The 22,559-nt window shown below is 37.5% G+C and overlaps 1 protein-coding gene across 1 annotated transcript in view; it reads left to right on the top strand.

Annotated features, from left to right (window-relative positions):
* NELL2 (neural EGFL like 2) overlaps positions 1-22,559 on the top strand; it is a 332,233-nt gene that overhangs the window by 41,102 nt on the left and 268,572 nt on the right. Inside the window, 1 exon segment of the mRNA XM_021092577.1 lies at positions 11,388-11,538. Coding sequence (XP_020948236.1) covers positions 11,388-11,538 — 151 coding nt within the window.

The raw sequence follows: 22,559 nt of genomic DNA, 5'->3' as shown, positions 1-22,559 counted from the left end.
TTATTATAACTGGCCCAGAATTGGAGGGGAGGCAGATATGGGGCTTGGGGAAAAAAGGGCAGGGGTTGCTAAGGGGCTAGTGTCTGAGACTCTGGCCTGAGAAACTGATGATACTGTGTCCCATGTCCTCTGGTCCTTTATAATGCTGCTCTCTTTCTTGCAGTGAAAATGATAATTGTAAAAATATAGCACAATTTTGATATGGTGATACCTCATGATAATTGATATTTTTGTGTCTTATTATTCTTAAATAATTTAATTATTGTAATTAAAGAAAGGAAAAAGCAGCACAGACTCCCAAAATTGATGTCTCAGGTCGATTTGGCCTATTAGGTAGAAGATGAAAATGTGTATTTCAGCACTTCAGCTCTGCATAATTGATGGGGCACTAGGCACTATCTCTTTGGCTATTCAGCAAAGATTCGGTTAGCATCTGCTTGTGCAGTCTGAGGTTGCACAATTTATACACTTCATGTTTTAGAGATGTAAAACTGTCTCATAGAGCCCTATTCTTTATTCCTGTCAATTGATAGGTACAAATGAATGTCGAAGATATCTAATAAAAGCCTTGCCTGGATCCTGGATGTTTTCCTCCTTCTTTTTACATAATAAATCTACTAAGCCAAGCCAAACACTAGCATATATGTGGATAAAAAGATAGCCAGCTTTTTGAGTGGACAGACTTGTTTTTCTCTTATCTTCTCAGGGACTGTATGCCTATTGATCAGACTTCAAAGAAAATAAAGGAGTTAACATATGATTCACTATTCACTTAAAATTAATTTATATAAATTTCTTTTGAATCTCTAGTTACTCTCTTAATAAATGAACATTTTGCAAAGAGTAATTATATATGTATTTAAGATATACCTAGGTACCTATATATGGGATAATGTATAAGAGAGAAAGATTACTTAGTTGATGAATAGGTATATTTCACTATTAAGGTGAGTAATTTATTAGTTTAAGCACTACCTCGTCCATTATAACTGTGTCAGTATAGGAAGGTGTAGTTGAGCCTTTTCATCTACTCTTAAGGGTAACACCAATGAAAACTCAAGTTTTTCTCTTGTTTTTAAAGAAATTAAAATATTTCATATATTCAAGTTTTCAGTGGCTTTAGTTAAGGCAAATGGAAACTCTGTACATTATGACAGTCCATGACTCTAATTTTCTTTATGTATTTAAGACGTTGGCTCATATTAGTTAACATATTGTATGCATTCAGTTTGGGCTCAATCGGATATATTTTGAACTGCTTTGAACAAAGGTCTGCCAAATTACTGATTCTTAAATCTGCTTCATATGAGCAGATGAAGTTGTTGAGACTGCTGTCTATAGGTAATGAGGCAGGATCAAGAGAGGAATGTAGCCCATGGATTAAAGTTGTAAACGACGTCGTCATTATCATCATCATCGTTGTCATCCATCATCACATTCCCTCTTATATGCTTAGTATTTCTGCCCATTTGATCTTATTCTTGAGCAGTATTGCAGTTGGGAGAAGTGATGATAAACAGGTGTGCTGTTTCGGCTGGTTTACTTTCCTAATTTTGCTGGTAACAAAACAGCTGCTAACTTCACCAGTGAGGTTCTGAGGGACTGATAAACACTAACCAAAAACATCAATCTGATTATAAATCAAGTGCCAATTTTGATTTTAATCTTCAGTGAGGATTATAACCGTGAATGAAATCAAAATACTCATACTGGTTGATCTCTACTGCTCTGTCTGAATGAAAATGTACCTTGGAAGTCAGTTTTCAGAAAGTTGCTTTGTTGGTATGGAACCAAAACAAACAAAATGGAATAATCTTAATATCTTGTATTATGTCTGTTATGGGTAAACTTTTCATACTTTAATTTTAAGCATCAAAGTATAGAGATGTTTGGAGTTCCAACTGTAGCTCAGCAGAGACTAATCCAACTAGTGTCCATGGGGATGCAGGTTCGATACCTGGCCTCGCTCAGTGGGCCAGGGATCTGGTGTTGCCGTGAGCTGTGGTGTAGGTTGCAGATGAAGCTCAGATCCTGCATTGCTATGGCTGTAGTGTAGGCTTGCAACTGTAGCTCTGATTTGACCCCTAGCCTGGGAACTACCATGTGCCTTGGGTGAGGCAAACAAACAAACAAAAAACTATAGCGATGTTTTATTACTTGTAGCTCCCCTACATCCTGATTTCATTTTGTTCTACTTTATTACTGAAAATCTCAACATATGAGTCATAAATGAGTCACTTTAAGGCAAACATAGTTGCTAAATCCAGGAGTAGAACATACCTGTTCTTTTTTGTTTGTTTGTTTGTTTGATTAGTTAGTGAATGTTTATGTTTCGGATTTCTGGTTATATTCACGTATATATGTGCTTTTTTTTCTGAATTTTTTTTATTTTTTATTTTTTATTTTTATGTGGTTAGATATTCATAACATTAAGCCAGCAAACATTTCTGTAAATAATACATAATGATATATATGTTGATTATGCACTGAATAAAATCATAATTTGCTGTAGATGTGAAAGAAACATTTGAGATTATTTTGGGGTTTCATGAAGGGATGTTTCCGAGTTGACATCCTAGGAGCATGTCCTTGCCCTTCCTGAACCTAGGAATGTAAAGGCCATATTGATGTCTAAAGGATGAGGATGTGGCCTCATTAGATGATAGTTCACCAATGAAAAAGTTGTGGATTACTTATACATTTGTCTTAATAACTCTTTAAGGAGATTACTTGAAAAATGTCTTTTAAAAAAGCTTTTGGCTTTTTTTAGTGCACTTTGCATCTCAACAGGTTCAAGTATTAGCTGAGAGATGATGGGATATGAATAGTTTTGTAGTTTTGAAAAAACTAAATTGATCCAAGATCAAGAAAAAAATGGATTCATTTATCTTCAGAATGTATTTTTTAAAAAGCTACCTTAGAATAAGGACTGCTTTCCAGAGTGTGCGCCACCCTTGTGTTCCTGTGATAATAGGAAGCACATTGGCCTGGGTTGGGATCCTGGCTCCGCCACTTGGTAGGTTCATTTGTTAGGCTCATTCATATAAACTCTGCTGATGGCCTTGGAGAAGGTCAGTGAGAGGATGTGACCACCGGTTGACCCAGGAGGTAGTCCAGGGTAATCACAGGCCCTGCACCCCGTCCCATCCTTGGAATGTACATTCCACTGTTCCCACAGCGGGAGCTCTTTGTAAGGACACTGCCTTGAGGGAGCAGTGTGGTGCTGAGACCATTTGGATGGTATATATGACTGAACCCAGTTAAGCCCTCCATATAAACTCTGAAGATTCTGGAGGGCCACTGTGGCGATCTACTTGCCTTCAGACCTTCTAGAACAAGCCTGGTATGTAAGTTCCCTTGCTCATTAAACCTGCCACCTCCCAATCTGGAGCCGTCTACCTCTTTCTGCGGTTTTTCTTTGCCCTTCATGTATGGCACCCAGTTTCAGATTTCACTCAGGAAGCTCCTGAGTTTTGAACCAACAAGTTCCCAATATAGTAAGTTGATAGAAATCACCTCTGATTTTGAGCCACTTGTGAGGATAGTCGCAAGTGTCTGAGTTTCTCTAGTCTTCTCTCTCCTCATCTCTAATTTCTATTACTCTGGAGCTAATAATCCCATTTATTCAAAGTTGCTGTGGGGCTTAAATGAGTTGTTCATGTTTAAGGACTTTGCAAACTGCATACATCATGTTATCAAATTTTAATAGCTTTTAAAATTGTTTCTATTTTGCTGTTAAAGTTTGCACCATAAAGGCGTGGATATATTGATGGGAGAGTGGGAGAGATGGACGGCAACAATGAGAGTAATTCTAACTTCATCTATTTCTAACCTGAATTTAGAGGACAAGAACTTTTCATAGTTAGAGACTGGGGGGAAAAAAAAAAAAGGTAACTTGGTGAGTTTTGGAACACTCTGAGTCAAACCATTCTGTGCTTGAGATTAAACTATTTTTATAATTGAATTTGCACATGGTATTTTTATTAGTCTGATTATGTGGCAGGAAATCAATTTAGTTTTCTTCACTCTCTGGACAAGACAGAGACCATCAGGGGGCAGAGACTCATTTGATTCATGATGGCAATTGCAGTGATGCAGTTTAAATGTGAAAGAAGAAAAGAATTCTTACCGATTTCTTTGTTGTTGAAAGATGGGCATATCCCTTCACTACTAATGGGCTAAAAATACTGAAAGAAGCTCCAATTTTGAGTCTTTTTCAGTAAACATCCGTATTAGCTACCACAGATAGCCTTGCATTAATCTATAGTCTATTTTAGAAAGAAAACAGCCTCTCTCTCCATCTCGCTCTCACTCTCCTCTGCCCTTAACCAGGTATGTGGTGGGTACACAGCACATTGTTTAAATCCCTAGGAATTGTTACTGCAGCTGCATGTGAACCGGTCACTCCATTCTGGTAGTCCCATAACTAAAAATGAATATTTGGATGTAATTGCTTCTGAGCTGTTTCATTATTTATTAATAACTGCTTTAAAATGCTATTCGTTATGTTCTTAGCGGGGTTTTTTTGGCTCTGCACACAATAAAAATGGAAAATGTTGAAACAAGTTTTGTTTTAAACGCAAGCAGTTTTCCAATTAAAAAGACCTAATGCAGCATGGGCATGCTGCTAAATCCTCCTGTAAGGCTTTGGAGTAGCATTTCAAAGCCCCCTTTTCAGCCAGTTTTTCTCTGAAGAGGCAGTTTCAAATGATCTTCAATATCCCTTCTTTGAGAAGAAATTCAGTTTCCTTTGGTTTTTGTCCTTAAAAGAATGCTCACTCACAGTTCTCTAGAAACAGAGGGTAGGCAAGTTTTTATCTTAAGAATAATTTGATAGCCAGAAACTTTTATGTCAATTTTTGTATGTGGAAATTGATATTTTGTGGTTGAGTTTAAGATACATAGAATGAAAGTAAGCTCAGAAAATCACCAGAAGGGTATATGGCTCTGGGTAGTTTTAGTGGGTTCCATAGCCTCATTGCTTGTACGAGTAATAATAATATGTGTCATAATCCTAAAAGCCAACACATGGTGTTGCTATATGCCAAGCACGGCTAGTCATCTGCATAGCTGGCACTGGAACCTCATGATTATGCTGGGTTCAGAACTTGTTCTCATAACCACCACATTTTTTTTTTGTTTTTTTGTTTTTTTGTCTTTTTGTCTTTTTGCATTTATCTAGGCCCGCTCCCGCGGCATATGGAGGTTCCCAGGTTAGGGGTCTAATCAAAGCTGTAGCCGACGGCCTGCGCCACAGCAACGCGGGATCCGAGCCACGTCTTCCACCTACACCACAGCTCATGGCAACACCGGATCCTTAACCCCCTCCTTGAGCGAGGCCAGGGATCGAACCCGCAACCTCATGATTCCTAGTCGGATTCGTTAACTACTGAGCCACGACAGGAACTCCACATTTTTCTTTTTATGTGTGCTTCCAAACAGGAGGTCTTGTTAAGTAATTGCTTAATACATACCTAAATTTAATTATGAATTCTTAAACCCTAAATGATAAAAATATAGTAAGATTAACTCTCATGTGGTGGTTTCTTTGACTTGATTTTCCATTGAGGACTAGAATTGGGTCTTAGAGAAATAATCACAGGAAGTCAGAAGTCTCTCAGAACATTATATCATCTTTGAGATGAAAATAGAAGGCAGGGGTGCTAATTTTACAAATTGGGAAACAGAAATGCAAATAGGGAAAGTGACCTTTCTTCATATCACTAGTAAGCTAGTCACTTAAGGAACTAAAAATGTCATCTTATGTAATTACTTTTTTTCTGGATTCTTTTCTGTATTGGTGCTCTCGAATTTGCCTCTCTGTAAGGGGCAGTAAAGCATGGATAAGGAAGGATGCCATGTTCAGGAGGCAGTGTGATTTATTGGACCGGAAATTGGCGTCTGCTACACCTCTAGCATGCAGGGTGAATCACAGGATTGTTCCTCGGTCTGCTTTTCTCACTGATAAAGGAAGTAGTAATAACTGTCCTTGTCAAGCTTTGTGAGAATAAAATGGAATGGTGATTCAAAGGGAAAAAGATATTATTTATACGCTTTGGAAGGACAAATGTTATTTGTACCAGATGTGCGGCATTATTAGTACAGGTATAAAGTTTTATGTGTTGTCCCTGCTGTGCTACAGCTTTAGTGTTTTTATGGTCCATCCTTTCATCTTCCTCTCATTCCTATGCTTCCGATGATTACTCAGGCACTCCTAGGACTTCAGATACTGTATTCTGATGGCCTCTACATCTAGACTGCCAACCTTGACCTTTCTCTTGGATCGCATTCTATAATGCCAGCCTCCTAGTGGACATGTCCACATGCATAGCCCATAACACCTCAGAGTGACCACTTCTAAAACTGAAATCCCATCTGGATACCATTGTGCTCCCTACTGCATTTCTGCATTCAGTCTCAAGCTGGAAACCTTGGATTCAATTAGATTCACTTTTTTTCCCCCATTCTTTTGCCTTTTGCTTGTATTTTATCAGTGACCAAATTCTTTAGATTCTGCTTCCTAAAAGAACTTCTTGAATTCTACCCCTCCTAATTTTTCTGAGCTACTCATAGAGTCCAGGCTCCCATCAAGTCCTTCCTGGACTTATGCATAATGAATACTTGGAAAACATGTTTTTAAAGGGAACAGTAAATTTACATATTATTAAAGTGAGGTCATAAGGGTTGGTGGGAGATGGTGTTCTCTTGACAGAAAGCTGGGAAGTATTATACTTCCTGTAGGAGCTCTCTCTGTCACATTTAGGTAACTTATGAGACTGATGTGCTACCTTCTGTGCTAACGAGGCAACTTATCTTTACCTGTGTCCTGGGCCCCTGGGCTGGGGGTGCCAGTGAAGAAGATTGTCCTGAGGCCATGGTAAGTCAGGCCAGCTTCTCTCCCTCCCGCTGGCCTTCTACATGGCCTCTCACTGCAACACAGGTGGGAAGTTCATGCAAGCCCCAGTGTTTAAACCTCTGAGAAATGAACTTGGTAATCAGGATGGAGATAAAAATAGTACCATTTTTCCTGTCTTTACATCATGATCTGAATGGGGCGTCTGTTTATCGTTTTTGTGCTGGAGGGACCGTCCTTCCTCCAAGTCACCCTAACCCCCATACAGGGAGAGAAACAGGAAGGTTATGGGCTGGGACAAGAGGTTGGACAGGGTGAGAGATCCCATCCTGAATTGTTACCCTGCGTGAGCACATAGGCTTAAGTCTAAGCTGGATGGGTCCCCACTTAGCACCCTGGTGGGACTCAGGATGGTTCTGCTCTGCAGGTCTCCTTAAGTGCTTCCTTAAGCATCTCAATGTAAATATCCATGCTGGTGTTCACCTGGCCTTTCTCTCATCAATGTGCCTGGCAGACAGTGAAAGAGCCAGTAAGTAGCTCTGTGTCACCATTCCTGGCGAAAGCCAAAAGCATCATTTTGACTTGGGGAAGGTAGTTTAGGGATGTTACAAATGTGAAATTTAACAAAAAGTCAGTGATTACCTGTCTTGCCAGTCTCTCAAGAGTTTTCCCTATGTTCGTTTTTTTTTTTTTTTCTTTTTTCAACTAACCTTCCCTGGGGCTAATGGAGAAATTTTTCCAAAGTGCGGTTGACCAGTTTTTTTGTTTTTTGTTTTTAAATGGTTTCTCTCCAACTACATATTCCTTCATTGTATTTTCAACCATGGTGATTTATGTTTTCACCAACGATACTCAAATGTAGTCTGTTTTTTGCTCTTTCTTTCGGTCAATCTTCACATGTCATTCCATTTGAAAATGAAACAAACAAAACCCCACAAAAATAATAAAGCCTCTCAACTCTTCCCACAAATCTGACTCCAAATATGATAGGGAATTATATGGAGATTTAGTAAAGGTTTTCTTTGCCTACCAAATGACAGAACTTTCTAAAAACCTTTTTTTACATGTCTCTTCTCTAAAGTTCCACCTTGTCAGGTGTCTCTCATACCTTTCTCAGTCCCTTTTCTTTCACTATAAGAGCTCAAGCTCCCTGGGCCCCACCTTCCATCTATATCTCTGTAGCTCTGATCATCATTTTCTGTATTCAATGTAGTTCTTCTTCTTTTTCTCTCATTTGTGTCCACATCTATCACCCTGCTCAGCAAGACAAAGGATGCTGCCCAAGTTCTACCTGCCTAAAAAGGTGGAGGAGGGAGTATAATAAATCTTGAAAAAAATTTTTTAAATTATAGTTGATTTACATTTTTCTGTTAGTTTCTGCTGTACAGCAAAGCGACTCAGTCATACATTTAGGTACACTCTTTTTCTCATATTATCTTCAATCATGTTCTGTCACGATTGAATTATAGTTCCCCGTGCTATACAGCAGGACCTCATTGCTTAGCCATTCTAAATGTTATAGTTTGCATCTATTAACCCCAAACTCCCAGTCCATCTCACCGCCCCCCCGCCCCGGCAACCACAAGTCTGCTGTCCATGTCTCTGAGTCTGTTTCTGCTCTATTGATACGTTCATCCATTCCATAATTTAGATTCCACATGATACCTGTCTTTCTCGTTCTGACTTACTTCACTTAGTATGGAAATCTCTAGCTGCATCCATGTTGCTGGAAATAGCATTATTTTGTTCTTTTTGTGGCTGAGTAGTATTCCATTGTGTATATGTACCACATCTTCTTAATCCATTCCTCTGCTGGCGGACATTTAGGTTGTTTCCATGTCTTGGCTCTTGTAAATAGTGTTGCAATGAACACAGGGGTGCATGTACCTTTTTGAATGAAAGTTCTGTCTGGCTACATGCCAAGGAGTGATTTCTGGATCATATGATAGTTCTATATTTAGTTTTTCAAGGCACCTCTATGCTGTATTCTATAGTGGTTGTACCAATTTACATTCCCACCAACAGTGGAAGAGGGTTCTCTCTTCTCCATACCCTCTCCAGCATTTGTTATTTGTAGTCTGATTGGTTTTTTTTGATTTTTATTTTTAGGGATGCACTTTTGGCATATGAAAGTTTCTGGGCCAGGGGTCAAAGAGGAGCTGCAGCTGTTGACCCATACCACAGCACGGCAATGCAAGACCTGAGCCAAGTCTGCGACCTACACCACAGCTCATGGTAATGCCAGATCCTTAACCCTCTGAGTGAGGCCAGGGATTGAACTCACATCCTCATGGATACTAGTTAGGTTTGTTTCCACTGAGCCACAATGGGAATTCCTGTAATCTTATTAATGATGGCCATTCTGACTGGTATGTGGTGGTACCTCATGGTAGTTTTGATTTGCATTTCTCTAATAATTAGTGATGTTGAGCTTTTTCATGTGTTTACTGGCCATCTGTATGTCTTCTTTGGAGAAATGTCTGTTTAGGTCTTCTGCCCATTTTTCATTTGGATTGTTTGTTTTTTTTTGCTTTTGAGTTTTATGAGTTGTTTGTATATTTTGATGATTAAGCCCTTGTCGGTTGCATCCTTTGCAACTGTGTTCTATCCTTCTGTAGGTTGTCTTTTCATTTTTTTTTTTTAAACAATGGTTTCCTTTGCTGTGCAAAAGCTTGTCAGTTTAATTTTGTCCCATTAATTTATTTTTGTTTTTATTTCAATTGCCTTGGGAGATTGACCTAAGAAAACATTTGTATGGTTAGGTCAGAGAATGTTTTGCCTATGTTCTTTATGAGTTTTATGGTGTCTTGTCTTATGTTTAAGTCTTTAGCCATTTTGAGTTTATTTTTGTGCATGGTGTGAGGATGTGTTCTAGTTTCATGATTTACGTGTGGCTGTCCAGTTTTCCCAGCACCACTTGCTGAAGAGACTGTCTTTTCCCCATTTTGTATTCTTGCCTCCTTCATTGAAGATGAATTGACCATAGGTGTCTGGGCTTACTTCTGGGTTCTCTGTTCTGCTCCATTGGTCCATATGTCTGTTTTTGTACCAGTACCACATTGTCTTGATTACTGTAGCTTTGTAATATTGCCTGAAGTCTGGGAGAGTTATGCCTCCTGCTTGCTTTTTGTTTCTCAGGGTTGCTTTGGCAATTCTGGTCTTTTGTAATTCCATATAAATTTTTGGAATATTTATTCTAGTTCTGTGAAAAATGTCATGTGTAATTTGATAAGGATCACATTACATATATAGATTGGGGAGCATAATACATCTTTATAATTCAGTTTTAATTTACCTCTATCAAATTAAAATGAAGTCATGAAGTTTGTGAATGCTTTACTTGTATACAGTTTGGAGTGGGTTAAAAATCAGCACTAAAAAACAAATTCATATTTACCAAAGGGGAAAGGCGGGGAGGGATAAATGAGATTAGAATTAAAACATACGACTACTATATATAAAGCATAGAACCAGTAAGGACCTACTCTATAGCACAGTATCTTTTAGTAACCTCTAACGGAAGAGAATGTAAGGACTACGTAGGCTAGGTAAGGCGTTCTTACTGGGGAAACTACTGGCATTTAGGGAGAACAGTCCTACATAGTCTAAAGCACAGAAAAGAGGAGAAGGCTTTGATAACAACAGAAACTGTGTTTCTGGCTCCCATCAACCCTCTGCACACACTGTGAATAGGAGAGCCTTATGCTCCCTTAGCAGATGGCTTGAATGATAGATTTTTTTCTTGCCCACTAAATCCATTTCTGTCCTTGGCTCTTTCTCCTGTATCCTCTGGGTCCTGAGACTGAGTACAAGACTCAACCAGAGGGAACTGTAGGGTAAAAATCTCTGCTCTCCCACTGCAACCTCTCTTGTCTATGCCTTCTCTAAGAGAGGGACGTGGAAATTAAGTTCCATGTATTTCTTTCAAAAATATGGTAGGATATTTGATTTTAATGTTTCATCCACTGCACAGAAGGCTGGGAGTGACTAATTTCAATGATCTTTTAAAAAATCTATTTATAGCAAGCCTTCTGGCTACAGATATCAACGTGGAAGGTGGCACATTGATTTAAATCCAGTTTTCTGTCACAAGGTGTCAGAAAAGCTAAATGGCTCTATCACAGTCTTTTAGGTCCTTTTCTCAGAAGGACATCTTTTGGTTCAGTGTGGACACTGACGTGGCTGTGGTACCCAGGATGTGGGAAGCATATGAGGAGAAAACTTGGGAACTTACTTCTTCAAACAGGATTCTTTGATTCTTTGCCTCAAAGACATTTTTTGAAAAAAAAAAAAAAAAAAAAGGTCCCTGAAACACAAGCTCAGTAGTTCATGTGATTTACTGCCCCATGTCCGAGGTAGCAAAAAGTCTTCTTGAAATAATCTATCAGAAAAGTCTGGAATGGTATTTATCAGCAATTACTTGAAAATGTTTTCTTAAAGATGTTGCCTATCAAGGATGCTTTATAAAACCAAATTCTAGTCTATTTAATGTGTGTTTAATGTATGCACCTGTTTTCTTTTTCTTTTTTTAAAGATACTCCCAGAAGTATAAAAGCATCCACTGCTACAGCTGAACAGTTTTTTCAGAAGCTGAGAAATAAACATGAATTTACTGTTTTGGTGACCCTGAAACAGACCCACTTAAATTCTGGTGTGATTCTCTCCATCCACCACTTGGATCACAGGTATGTGTGGCTGCTGGAGTTTCCTTTGCTTTTTTTCCTATGTGGTGAAATTAACACATTAACATCAACAAAAGTAAGATATGCATGATTGGTTTAAAATAGCAAGAATAATTTTGCTACATTATGTAGAATCACCAACACAAGTAATTGAGATCAGCCTGGAAGGAGAAGGAGCTGCTGCTTTTGATGTTGCTCAGAGCGCACTGAAGTCACCATTTCTAAAACATATTTGTTAATGACTGAGCTCCTCATGAGGTATCTTCCTCAATGGGAAAGTCATGCATACTTCTAAACTGGTGGACAGTTAGCCACAAAAATACTGTATTCTGTGTCTTTAGGATATTAGAATGTCCTGGGTTTAGAGTTTAATAGTCTTATAATTTTAATCACAGATAAATTCTTTTTCCAACGCTCTTCTCAGACTGGGGCAGTTGCAGCTGTATCCTTGGATGTGTGTTGAATCAAAATGCTGTCGAGTATTTCCTAGCCTCTTGCACTTGTAGAAGCATATTCAGGAGAGCTGGTGGGAGTAGTGGGGGGGAGGGGAGAGGGGAAAGAAGAAATTCATTCATGACACTGAGCACATACATAAATTACTACAAAATAATATCAAACAGCTTAAAATGATTCCTTCCTGAAAGTTCTTTAAGTTCTGACAATGGAATTTCCTTCCTGTTCATATTTTGAATACCCAGTTCATGACTTTCTGCGGACCTTGGGCAAATCGTGTAACCTACCTGTGCTTCAGTGTCCTCATCTGTCATATGGGGATAGTACCAGTACCTCCTTCTTAGGTTGCTGTGAAGACTAAAGCGTTTTACATATACCGGGTTTTAATGGTCCTGTTCAGATGTGGGCAGAAACCTCTTGGTTTCTCTTATTAGAGATGGGGCAGCCTGGGACTTTGTGAATCTTTACTAAACCCTAAAAGGCAAACAGAGCAAATACAGGTTGAGAACAGGGTTCCTGATACATTCTGCCTGGATTACTCTCAGGGATTTAAGGCCCCATTTAATTCCATCTTTAACCCCAAAGGATGGACATAACTTCCCAGCCATCCCTCCCCCCAGCCTTGGGTTTCTTTCCCGCCAGGTTTTGGCCTGTGTTTAAGAGGAGGGTGTCATCCGCACATTCACTGGGTAATTGGCTTAAAGGGAGAGGTCCATGTCCAAGGGTTCACTGGGGCTTTTCCCCTTGGTGTGTTTCTGGTCCTCATCTTCAGGTGATTGATATCAGGTGAGCTCCTTGCTTACAACACTGTGACCCTGCCCTCTGAAGTTGGGCTTTAGGCAGCCTGACTCACACACTGCAAAGGATATTGTTCCTTCCCAGAGCAGCCTGATTTATTGCTGATTATTTCCCCTTGCTAAGAAAATTTCCCCAGTATTTTGGGCAGTAGATTTTTCTGCCCTGTGACTTTTTCCCGTTTGTAGAGACATGGAACTCACCCAACCTTTCTTCAGATAGCATCTCTCATGACCATCCCATCCAGATGGCCTGTTTTTGTTGGTCCCTAGAGTTGAATATATTAACTCCACAAATGTTTGACCAGTGTAGACGTCTTGTAATCTATGCATTTTCCATATGATGCTTATTAAAATAGTTTGAGATTTTTTTTTAGCGCCTTAGTCATGGTAAGGATATAGATAATGAAATACCCAACCTTTATCAGGTAGATCCTTGAAGAAGATATTCTGTCAGATAGATCCTTTCTTACTGTTCCTATAAAGTAGATTTGTTAACTGTAGAAAACTTGGAAAATTGACAAGTGTAATTAAGAAACAGGAAAACTCATGCAAATCGTATCACCCAAAGAAGACTGTTTTAATTTCTGTCTATTTTAATTCAATTTTTTTCCGTACATGTAGATATGCCATATTTTTTTTGATCAACTCCTTACTTTTGGATATTTAACTCATTTCTGTTTTAAACTCTAATAAATAATGCCATGATAAGTATATTTATACATAAATCTTTGTGCTCAGCTCTCATGCTTTCTAGTTATACTTGTTAAATTTATTGTTAAATCTCTAGTTTCTTGTTTTACTTATTCATTTTTCCTTTGTATCATCTACAAATTTGATGACATTTACTTGAAAAAATACCATATTTGAGATACAGGATATTTTCATATGTTATTAAAAATCATTTATATTTGTAAGGCACTTTTCCTTTGCTTAGTAAGCCATCAATTATCAAAGCCTTACCATTTTCCAGGCTCGGTACTCTGTGCCTTCCATGTGTTAGTTCATTTTATCATCAATATCCTAAAGTGGTTAAGAATGCAGATCTGGAGATGGACTGCATGCATTTCAGTCATAGCTCTAAGAATTATTGGCTTTGTGACCTCTTGCAAATTACTTACCTCTTCTGAACTTCAGAATCTCTGTTAATCTATATAAAATGCTTGATAATACTAGAGAAAAAAAGTCCACAATAGTCCCATCATATTGCAAGGTCATTATTATCATTATCATTTTACAGATAAGAAAAACAAGCCTTAGAGAGGTTAAGTTGTTAAAGGTTCTCAAGAGTAAGGGCGGGGTTTAAACAGGTAGTGTGATTGTAGAGCCGGTCTCCTGGACCTCTGTGCTATGGCTTCTCTCACAGTCTAGGAGAGATTGTCAGACTGGCTTCCCTTTTGCCTGGTGTGTGTGTGTGTGTGTGTGTGTGTGTGTTTACAGTATCACTTATCTAACTAGTGACAGAGTCAGGCTCTAAACCCTTTTCTTTTTCTTTTTTTTCTTCTAGTTTTATTGAGATATAATTGACATACAGCATTGTATTAAGTCTAAGGTGTACAGCATAAAACTTTTTCTTAAATACATCGAGAAGTAATTATCACAATATTTTTAGTGAAGATTCATCATCTCATATAGATACAAAATCAAAGAAATAGAAAAAAAGTTTTCCTTGTGATAAAAACGCTTAGGATTACTGTCTTAACAACTTTTGTGTTTAACACATAGCAGAGTTAATTATATTTATAATAATATGTTCGTATTACTTTTTTATCTTATAATTAGTTTGTACCTTTTGACTGCCTTCATCCAATTCTCCCTGCCCCCCCGCCCCCAAATCCCTACCTCTGGGAACCAAAAATCTGATCTTTTTTTCTATGAGTTTGTTTGTTTTTGAAGTATAACTGACCTACAATACTGTTAGTTCTTGTTATACTACATAGTGATGCAATATTTGTGTAGATTTCAAAATAATCACAATACATCTAGTTAAGATATCATCATACAAAGATATTATATAATTATTGACTATATTTCCACACTATACGTTGCATACCTGAGACTCATTTATCTTGTAACTGGAAGTTTGCACCTCAAATTTGCACCTGAATCTCCCTCACTTACTTCTCCCTGCCCCCCAAACCCCACCTGTTGTTTCTCTGTATCTGGAACTCTGTTTCTATTTTATGTTTGTTCATTTGTTTTGTTTTTTAAGCTCTGCACATAAGCGAAGCCATATTCAGTATTCGTCTTTCTCTGTCTGACTTATTTCACTTAGCATAATTCAGATTCTTGAGTTTGGTATTTTTACCAGTCCACTGTGAAAGCTGCTAACCTCCCATCACCCTTACAGACCTTATGCTTTGCTTCGTGTTGTTTTTTTTCCTGTTATTGTTGCTGAAATTATCTTTCTGTCCTTAGTCTTACTCTTATCCATTTCTTTAGTTTCATCATTTCCTGAACTCTTATTTATTCTCTGCTTTTGTTTTTTCAAAAAAATTCAGGTGCCTTATAGAGATATCCTTAGGGCAATGAGATAAAAGTAAAGTGAAATATGCAGATCTGGGCAAAGGAAAAAAACTGTCACTGTGGTTAGATGATTAAGGGAATGGAGCTATTCTTGGTTCTGAGACCAGATGCATATTTCTTCTATGACCTTTTATGGCAAAATGTAGTGAGTGCCTTTAGAGGAACAAGTTCAGAGGACCTTGTGTCAGCTGGTGGCATCAGGCCACAGTGCACTTAGGAGAAAGCAAGTCTATAGTGATGCCAGTACCATGCATCTAAGTGTAAAGGTGTTTGAAGTTAATAGCCTTTGAGGCTTTTGCTGGTGTGCACAAAAGTTCTGTGCAGCCAAGTTTTACTGCTCAAAATACCACTGGCACTTCTTATATGAAAGCCTGATAATATTCCATGTCCTGCTGGCAATATTCCACATAAATTGCTTTTCCCAGTGTAGCTCTTGAGTTACTGAATTCAAATTCAACTTTTCTGATAAACACCCGAATTGTAGTTATTCTTTGTTGATAGTTAAGTGAGAGTTAAGTGCTGAGATTCAACAGTAGTTGAATTGGAGGAAAAACTGATGTTTTATTATAAAAATTGAGGAGTCAAACAAAGACATGACTAAACAGAAGATGCCTACATCTGCCTGTGGTGGCTGAAATAGACAGTTCCCTAGGGCACAGTCAAGATTTTCCTGGGGAAGTAGTGTGGGTTCTATTCTCATAGTCTGATAGATTAACCCTCTAGCATATGAAATTTTAAATTAAGCTACAAATTTTAAACATTGCATATAATATTTATTGTGAATTTTACAAATTTGGAAAGTCATAAAGAAGGAAGCAAAGATAATCTGTGTTTTTACCCCCCAGGGATAGTTTCTAGTGATATTTTCAGTTGTAAGTGTCTTTAAAATGTATAGATTGTTATTTAAAACATTGAATCGTATTCTGTAATATATCTTATAACTTTTTAAAATTTAGCAAAATGTTTTGAGCATTTTCCTATGCCAATAAATATTCATTTATAATCTATTTGTTAATGACCAAAAAGTTTTCCATTACTGGATGCAAATTAAAACAGGGGAAATCTAATTCTCACATTCATCATTAAAAAAGTCAAACAAACAAAAAATGTCAAGTTTTGATTAATAGAATGATCTGAAGTACCTACTAAGTTGACCAGTTTACAAAATACGGTCCTGGATAAGTGAATACATTTATGTATTTCATAAGATGGTTTGCTGTAAACCAGATACATGTTGGAAAATGCCCATCAAACTGAACAGGTGATCTGTCATCCTTTATTGCAACTCCAGCTTTCTGTAAGGTCCATCTTGGGTCCATTTCCTTCCTTTTCAGGCAGAAGGAAGCTCATTTCCTAGTTGCTTTTGGGCATGGGAGAAGTGAGGTCCTAGTGCTCCACTGACCACAGGTTCTTGCCTTCTTCATAGGAAGCAAGAACTTGAGTTATTCCCCCATGAATTAGGCTCTATGAATTTGATCACAGAGTGCCTGCCACAGAACAAACACTCAATAAATGTTAGTGCTATTACCAGAGATGCGTGAAAGGGCTTCCCTCTTCCTCGTGTCAGTCGCTGACTTCAGTCTCATCTCCTTGCGGGTTGATGGCAGTAAGCTATCTTGAGATACCTGGCTAAGATACAGCTTGCTCTCACACCAGTGAAGTAGGGGGAAGTCAGTGAGAAACAGAGGCAGTGGGGAAGGTCAGCTCTGGCACTGGCAGAGGTGGAGATAGGTGGTATCATTCAGTAGGGTATAAATGCCAGGTCCAGTGGCTGGTCTGCTCATCATCTGCATGTCACTCCTTTCTCTCTGTTCATCCAAATCTTCTTCAGAGCTTCACTCACATCTCCATGAAGCTTTTACTGACCTTCCCAGTTTAGTTCATTTCTTTCTCCGTGCATTTTTTTTTTTTTTTTTGTCTATTTGCTATTTATTGGGCCGCTCCCGCGGCATATGGAGGTTCCCAGGCTAGGGGTTGAATCGGAGCTGTAGCCTCTGGCCTATGCCAGAGCCACAGCAACGCGGGATCCGAGCTGCGTCTGCAACCTACACCACAGCTCACTGCAACGCCGGATCCTTAACCCACTGAGCAAGGGCAGGGATCGAACCCGCAACCTCATGGTTCCTAGTCGGATTCGTTAACCACTGCGCCATGACGGGGGGAACTCCTCCGTGCACTTTTTAAATTTGGGCCACCCCTCCTGGCTTGCTAACATGTAACATCTTATCTTGTTATTTTAATGTTCCACAGATATATGTCTGTATTAATTGCATATGACATTAAAAATATAATTTGCTGTAATCAATCACAATTATAACAATTGTGTATTGAAGGTTTAAAAATTTTAAATTGTAATTTAAAAAATTTGGTAACATGTTCTGTGGTTCAGTTTTTAAAAGGCACAGCAGGGTATAAAGAAAAACGTCTCCACCCCTGTCCTTGGCCACCTAATTTCTATCCCTGGAGGCAACCACTTTTATCATTAAAGATATTTTGAAAATAAGAAAAATGTAAAGAGGAAACTGTCTTTCAGCCAATCAGTGGTGTTCTGGAGTGGGCTTATACGGGCTGATGAGTTGAAACCTGGTGTGCTGGCTGGCATCATTGTTGTAGCTTCAAGTAGGCTATGGAAATCAGCACATGCTACAGAGCAGAGCTTTTATAAAAATGTATTTTTATTCATAAATATCTTTTTTTTCTTTTTGGCTGTACCCATGGCATATGGAAGTTCCTGAGGCAGGGGTCGAATCCAAGCCAAAGCCGCAACCTACACCACGTCTGTGGCAATGCTAGATCCTTAACCCACTGTACTGAACTGGGGATCGAATTTGTACCTCAGCAGCAACACAAGCTGCTGCAGAGACAATGCAGGATTCTTAACTCACTGTAGCACAGCGGGAACTCCTCAATATTCTTCTTCTTCTTCTTTTTTTTTTAAATGAATCTTTACTTTTTTCCTAATTCTTTTCTTCTCTCCCCTAAACAGTCTTAGAATTATTTCTCTAGAGAACAAAGAGCCAGTTGTAAACACTTACCAGCACCAGTGTCTATAGTTGTGGAATCTAGAGACAACCACAATAACACTCTGGAATGTAGCTTTTGTGATCCTTTTCCCAGGTGTACTTGTGTATTTGTGCAAAATTTTATGTAGTTGACAACAATATTTTATTAAATTTTTTTTTGTTATAGAGGATTGTGCATTAAACTTGCACACTCCATTCACCTGTCATGCTGTCATACAAAGTGAGATGCTAAATAAATATTTGGTGGATGAAGAAGTGAGTGGAAGATCAAGGGAAAGATTATCTGAGTACATCCAGAATCATAAATGACATCAGAGAATTTTCACCAGGCTAGGGCAAAGAATCTGGAGAATGTTCAAATTGCTCTATTGATGGGGGTGCCTCATCTATCTTGAAATGTCATTAGCTCTAGGCATGAGGATTTCACTAACTGGCAGCTGCTGCCTCTGAGTGACTGTAAGTCAAGTTCTTAGGGAATAACAACACCTGTAATGAGCTATCTTGCAACATCTAAGCCACTGTGTGAAAGCTGGAAACCTAATCACACAATCTTGTTGGTTTGGACATATGAGTCTAACGGACATGCTGTGGGTTCTTGGGTGTCCAAAGTGAACTAAAAACAACATGGGAGTGAGAAAGGCAGACATCACAGAAGAGGGCTTAAGTCAAATCTTGGTACAGAAACACAGCTTCAAACAAAGCAACATCATCATGAAGCTCCTGGAACCTCATCAGCAGTGCCCTGGGCGGCTGTGAGCAAATTCTCCATTGGCCTTCCAACCTGAGATGCTGGTTTCAAATGGTGTTTTCCAAACAGGGGATAGTATTAAAAATTGGACCACAAAACTTCACATGAGCACAGTATAAAAAAGTTTGTGGCTCTTCTGCCAATTCTGTATACGTGTAGCCCATATCATTATTATCTAAAACAATAATGTATGGTACTTTAGGTCTTCAAAAACTAAGACACTTAGATCAAAGGAGTTTTCTCATCATTACCATTTTCTGGCTATTGTGTTTTGAAGGGAAAAAAAGAATAGAGAAATAATTCTAAGATATTAATTCACTTATCTCTTTGGATAAGAATTATAGAAGAGAAATAAGAAAACAATAAAGGCTCACTGAAAAGTGAAACTGTATTTATAAGTAAAAACAAACAAGAGAATTTCCCCAAATTCCAAAAGGACTCTGTTCTCTTTTTTCATGTTTTATGAAACTGCAGTTTCCTTAGGATAAATAAAATCCATTTGTTGTCCCTTGATATAGATTTGGTGCAGTCCCCCATATTCTGCACCAAATCTATGTAGTGTTATATTCTGTGGTTTATAATACTTCTCTTTATTTAAAATAGTTTTGAGATTTAAATATATAAATTGGTTCTCATGAGATTATAATTAGGAGTTTTCCTGATGTTTATGCCTCTAACTTTGAATGTTTTGCAAATAGCATACATGGAAATAGTTTGTGGTAATAAGTTTGCAAATATATACACAACTGTCTTGTAGTTTGTCATCATCTTCTATATTAATGAACTTGAGGTGAAATAAATGTAATTTTTTTCCTACTCTCTTAGTATTAATTATTATACATTCTAGATGAGTAAGAATGTATTTATGTAGGAGGCTGATAAAATATATCTCCATATTGGTGAGTGCCTGTCATGTATTAAGCCATTTCTTTCTTGATATTACTAAGTAAAAATTAAACTTACTGGCATTATTTGCTTGGCTTAATGGTTCTGAACTAAAAATAACTCCATTATAAAATTAACAGACTAGCATAACAGTTACTACATTTTCACTTTTTATTTGCACTTAATAAATAACATTAAAAATAATGGGATTAAAAATTTGAAACCCAAATTCTACATAATTAAAAATACTTTACTTATATTTTATTCTCTTCAAGTATGTTTCTACGTCATTATTTCTCTCTAACAAAATTGCATCTTTAATGTGTATTTTCATGCCTCCATTATTATTAGGAAAGTTGAAATGTGTATTTTAATGTGGTTAGGCCTACACATACCATTACAAGGCAGGGTGGGTTGCTCATCAGAGAAACTCAACTGAAGACTCAGCAAGCAAATGAGATTTCTCATATCACTTATATGTACCATGATTATATATAGGTGAAGTGGTGGAAAGAGGTATACATGTGGATATACAGAGGTTATTTCATGGAGCACAGGTCTGTTTCATGCGTAAGAAGCGAGGTTTTCTCTTTCCGGTCAGTGTTCCATTCTTTCTGCAGGGCCAATGAAGCAATCAGCTGCTGCAGCGGCAACTGTGGACTGACCGGCCACATCCACTCCCTGCACACATGTCACCTCTCTAGATGGAGATATAGAGGACAGGGGTATTTGTAGGCTCCTTCTTGTTTTGACCACGTCCGCTTATCAGACCTCAACTATCTTAAGTCATTACAAGACCCTTCTGCCACATCCATCTCGCGCTTCCTTATCTACTCTTTATAGCGATAACAGGATATGAGTGTCTTGGCTGAATTGGCCCATGTAGCTACTAAAAATCAGCTTGCTACTCATTTTTTAAGTTTTCTTTTTTTCTTCTGGCATTCAAGTTATTTCTAATGATTAAATTATTTTTCTAAATATTGTTTCTTGGGAATAAAAAGTTTCAGAATGTTATTTTAATTCTTTCTTTTCTTCGATAAGCCCTTGTGACTTATTATTTCCCCTTTCACCATTTTTGATGAGGTTGACATGTTTAAATTTCAGGGAACAGCAAGCTCTCCTTGATTGCCTTCAAGGTATCAGCTTATGACTAAACGATTTACTTACTATCTAATCACATGTTTCACAAAGAATTTTCATGAAAAGATCCTGAAATGACTGACGATTTTCTTCAGTCATTAGCCCAGAATCTGTCTAGGATTAATTCCAAGAAATGTAATTTGTTGTGTGGTTGGATACAGTAGTATTTTCCCGTATTTTAGAAAAAAAGATTAAAAAAATACACAATGCCCAATTATCCTCAGAAAAGTTTATTCCAGTGTAAAGTGCAACAACCAAGATTGAGAATGGGAGTTTCACTGTATCCTGACTAAAATGGAGCATTATCACATTAAATAAATCTTTGCCATGTTGAGTTAGGAAATAGTATTTTGCATTTCTTTGATTACTAGTGAGATTGAACTTTTAAAAAGTGATTTTACTGTCCCTATACATTCTTTTTATAGATATCATTTTCTGTTGTTCTTTTCTTAGTGGTTTATATAATCTTGACTAATGACTACCTATGTGTCATAATTTTTTAACTTTTCATAATTTTTTTTGTTTTGCTAGCTGCCCATTAACTTTATCTGTTGTATTTTTATATTCATGAACTAAAATTATTTCATTTACTCTCATTTAATGCATTATTCCATTCAATCCTCACGATAATTCTGTGACATAGCAACTACTATTCCCATTTCACAGATAACTTAGACACTGAGATTAAATTTTTTGACTAAATTCTCATACTTAATAAGTGGTAGAGCCAGGCTTTTCACCCAAAACATTGGCTCTAGAGTTCTGTTCTTATTCATGTGTGTTTTTATTATTTAATTGTTATTTTGATTAATTTATTCCTTGTAGATCATTTATTTGAAGATGGCTTTTCTTACTCTGAAATTAGGTAGTCTTTCTTTTTTAAAATATATTTTTATGGTTTCCTTTTCATCTAATGCTTGAATTTCTCTAAAATTTTTTATCAAATAGGTAAGAAATGAGCTTTAAACATTTTTTGCCAAACAGATAACTGTTTTTTCAACATCATTTATTTAGCTCTTCATTCTCCCCTCATTTGGAACTTCTCCCTTTATCATAAGTTGGAATCCTATGTTTATATTAAAAATCGTTCTGGCCTCTCTCTTCTGTTTCATCAGTCTGTTTATTTTTGTGCCAGTGATACACTTGCATAAACTCTGTTTTATATTATAAATGTAGCTTTTCAATGTACACATTTTAGAAGTGCATATGCAAAAAAAAGTCACTGCCCAATTGTAATATTTTAATATATTGGCATATTCATAGGTGATATTCAGAATGTAGTGGGTGAATGTATAAATATAGATATGCCTATCCAACTTGGTGTGTGTATAATTTTCTACATGCCATGAATATATGAATACATATATGTACATAAAATATATATTTCAGGAAAGGCTTTAATACATGGTAATCTTAGCAGTTTAAAGTACCTATGTACTACTTTCTTCAGGGATT

Source organism: Sus scrofa, chromosome 5 (genome assembly GCF_000003025.6).
Source record: "Sus scrofa isolate TJ Tabasco breed Duroc chromosome 5, Sscrofa11.1, whole genome shotgun sequence".
Lineage (NCBI taxonomy): Eukaryota > Metazoa > Chordata > Mammalia > Artiodactyla > Suidae > Sus > Sus scrofa.
This window is presented reverse-complemented; position numbering and strand designations above follow the sequence as displayed.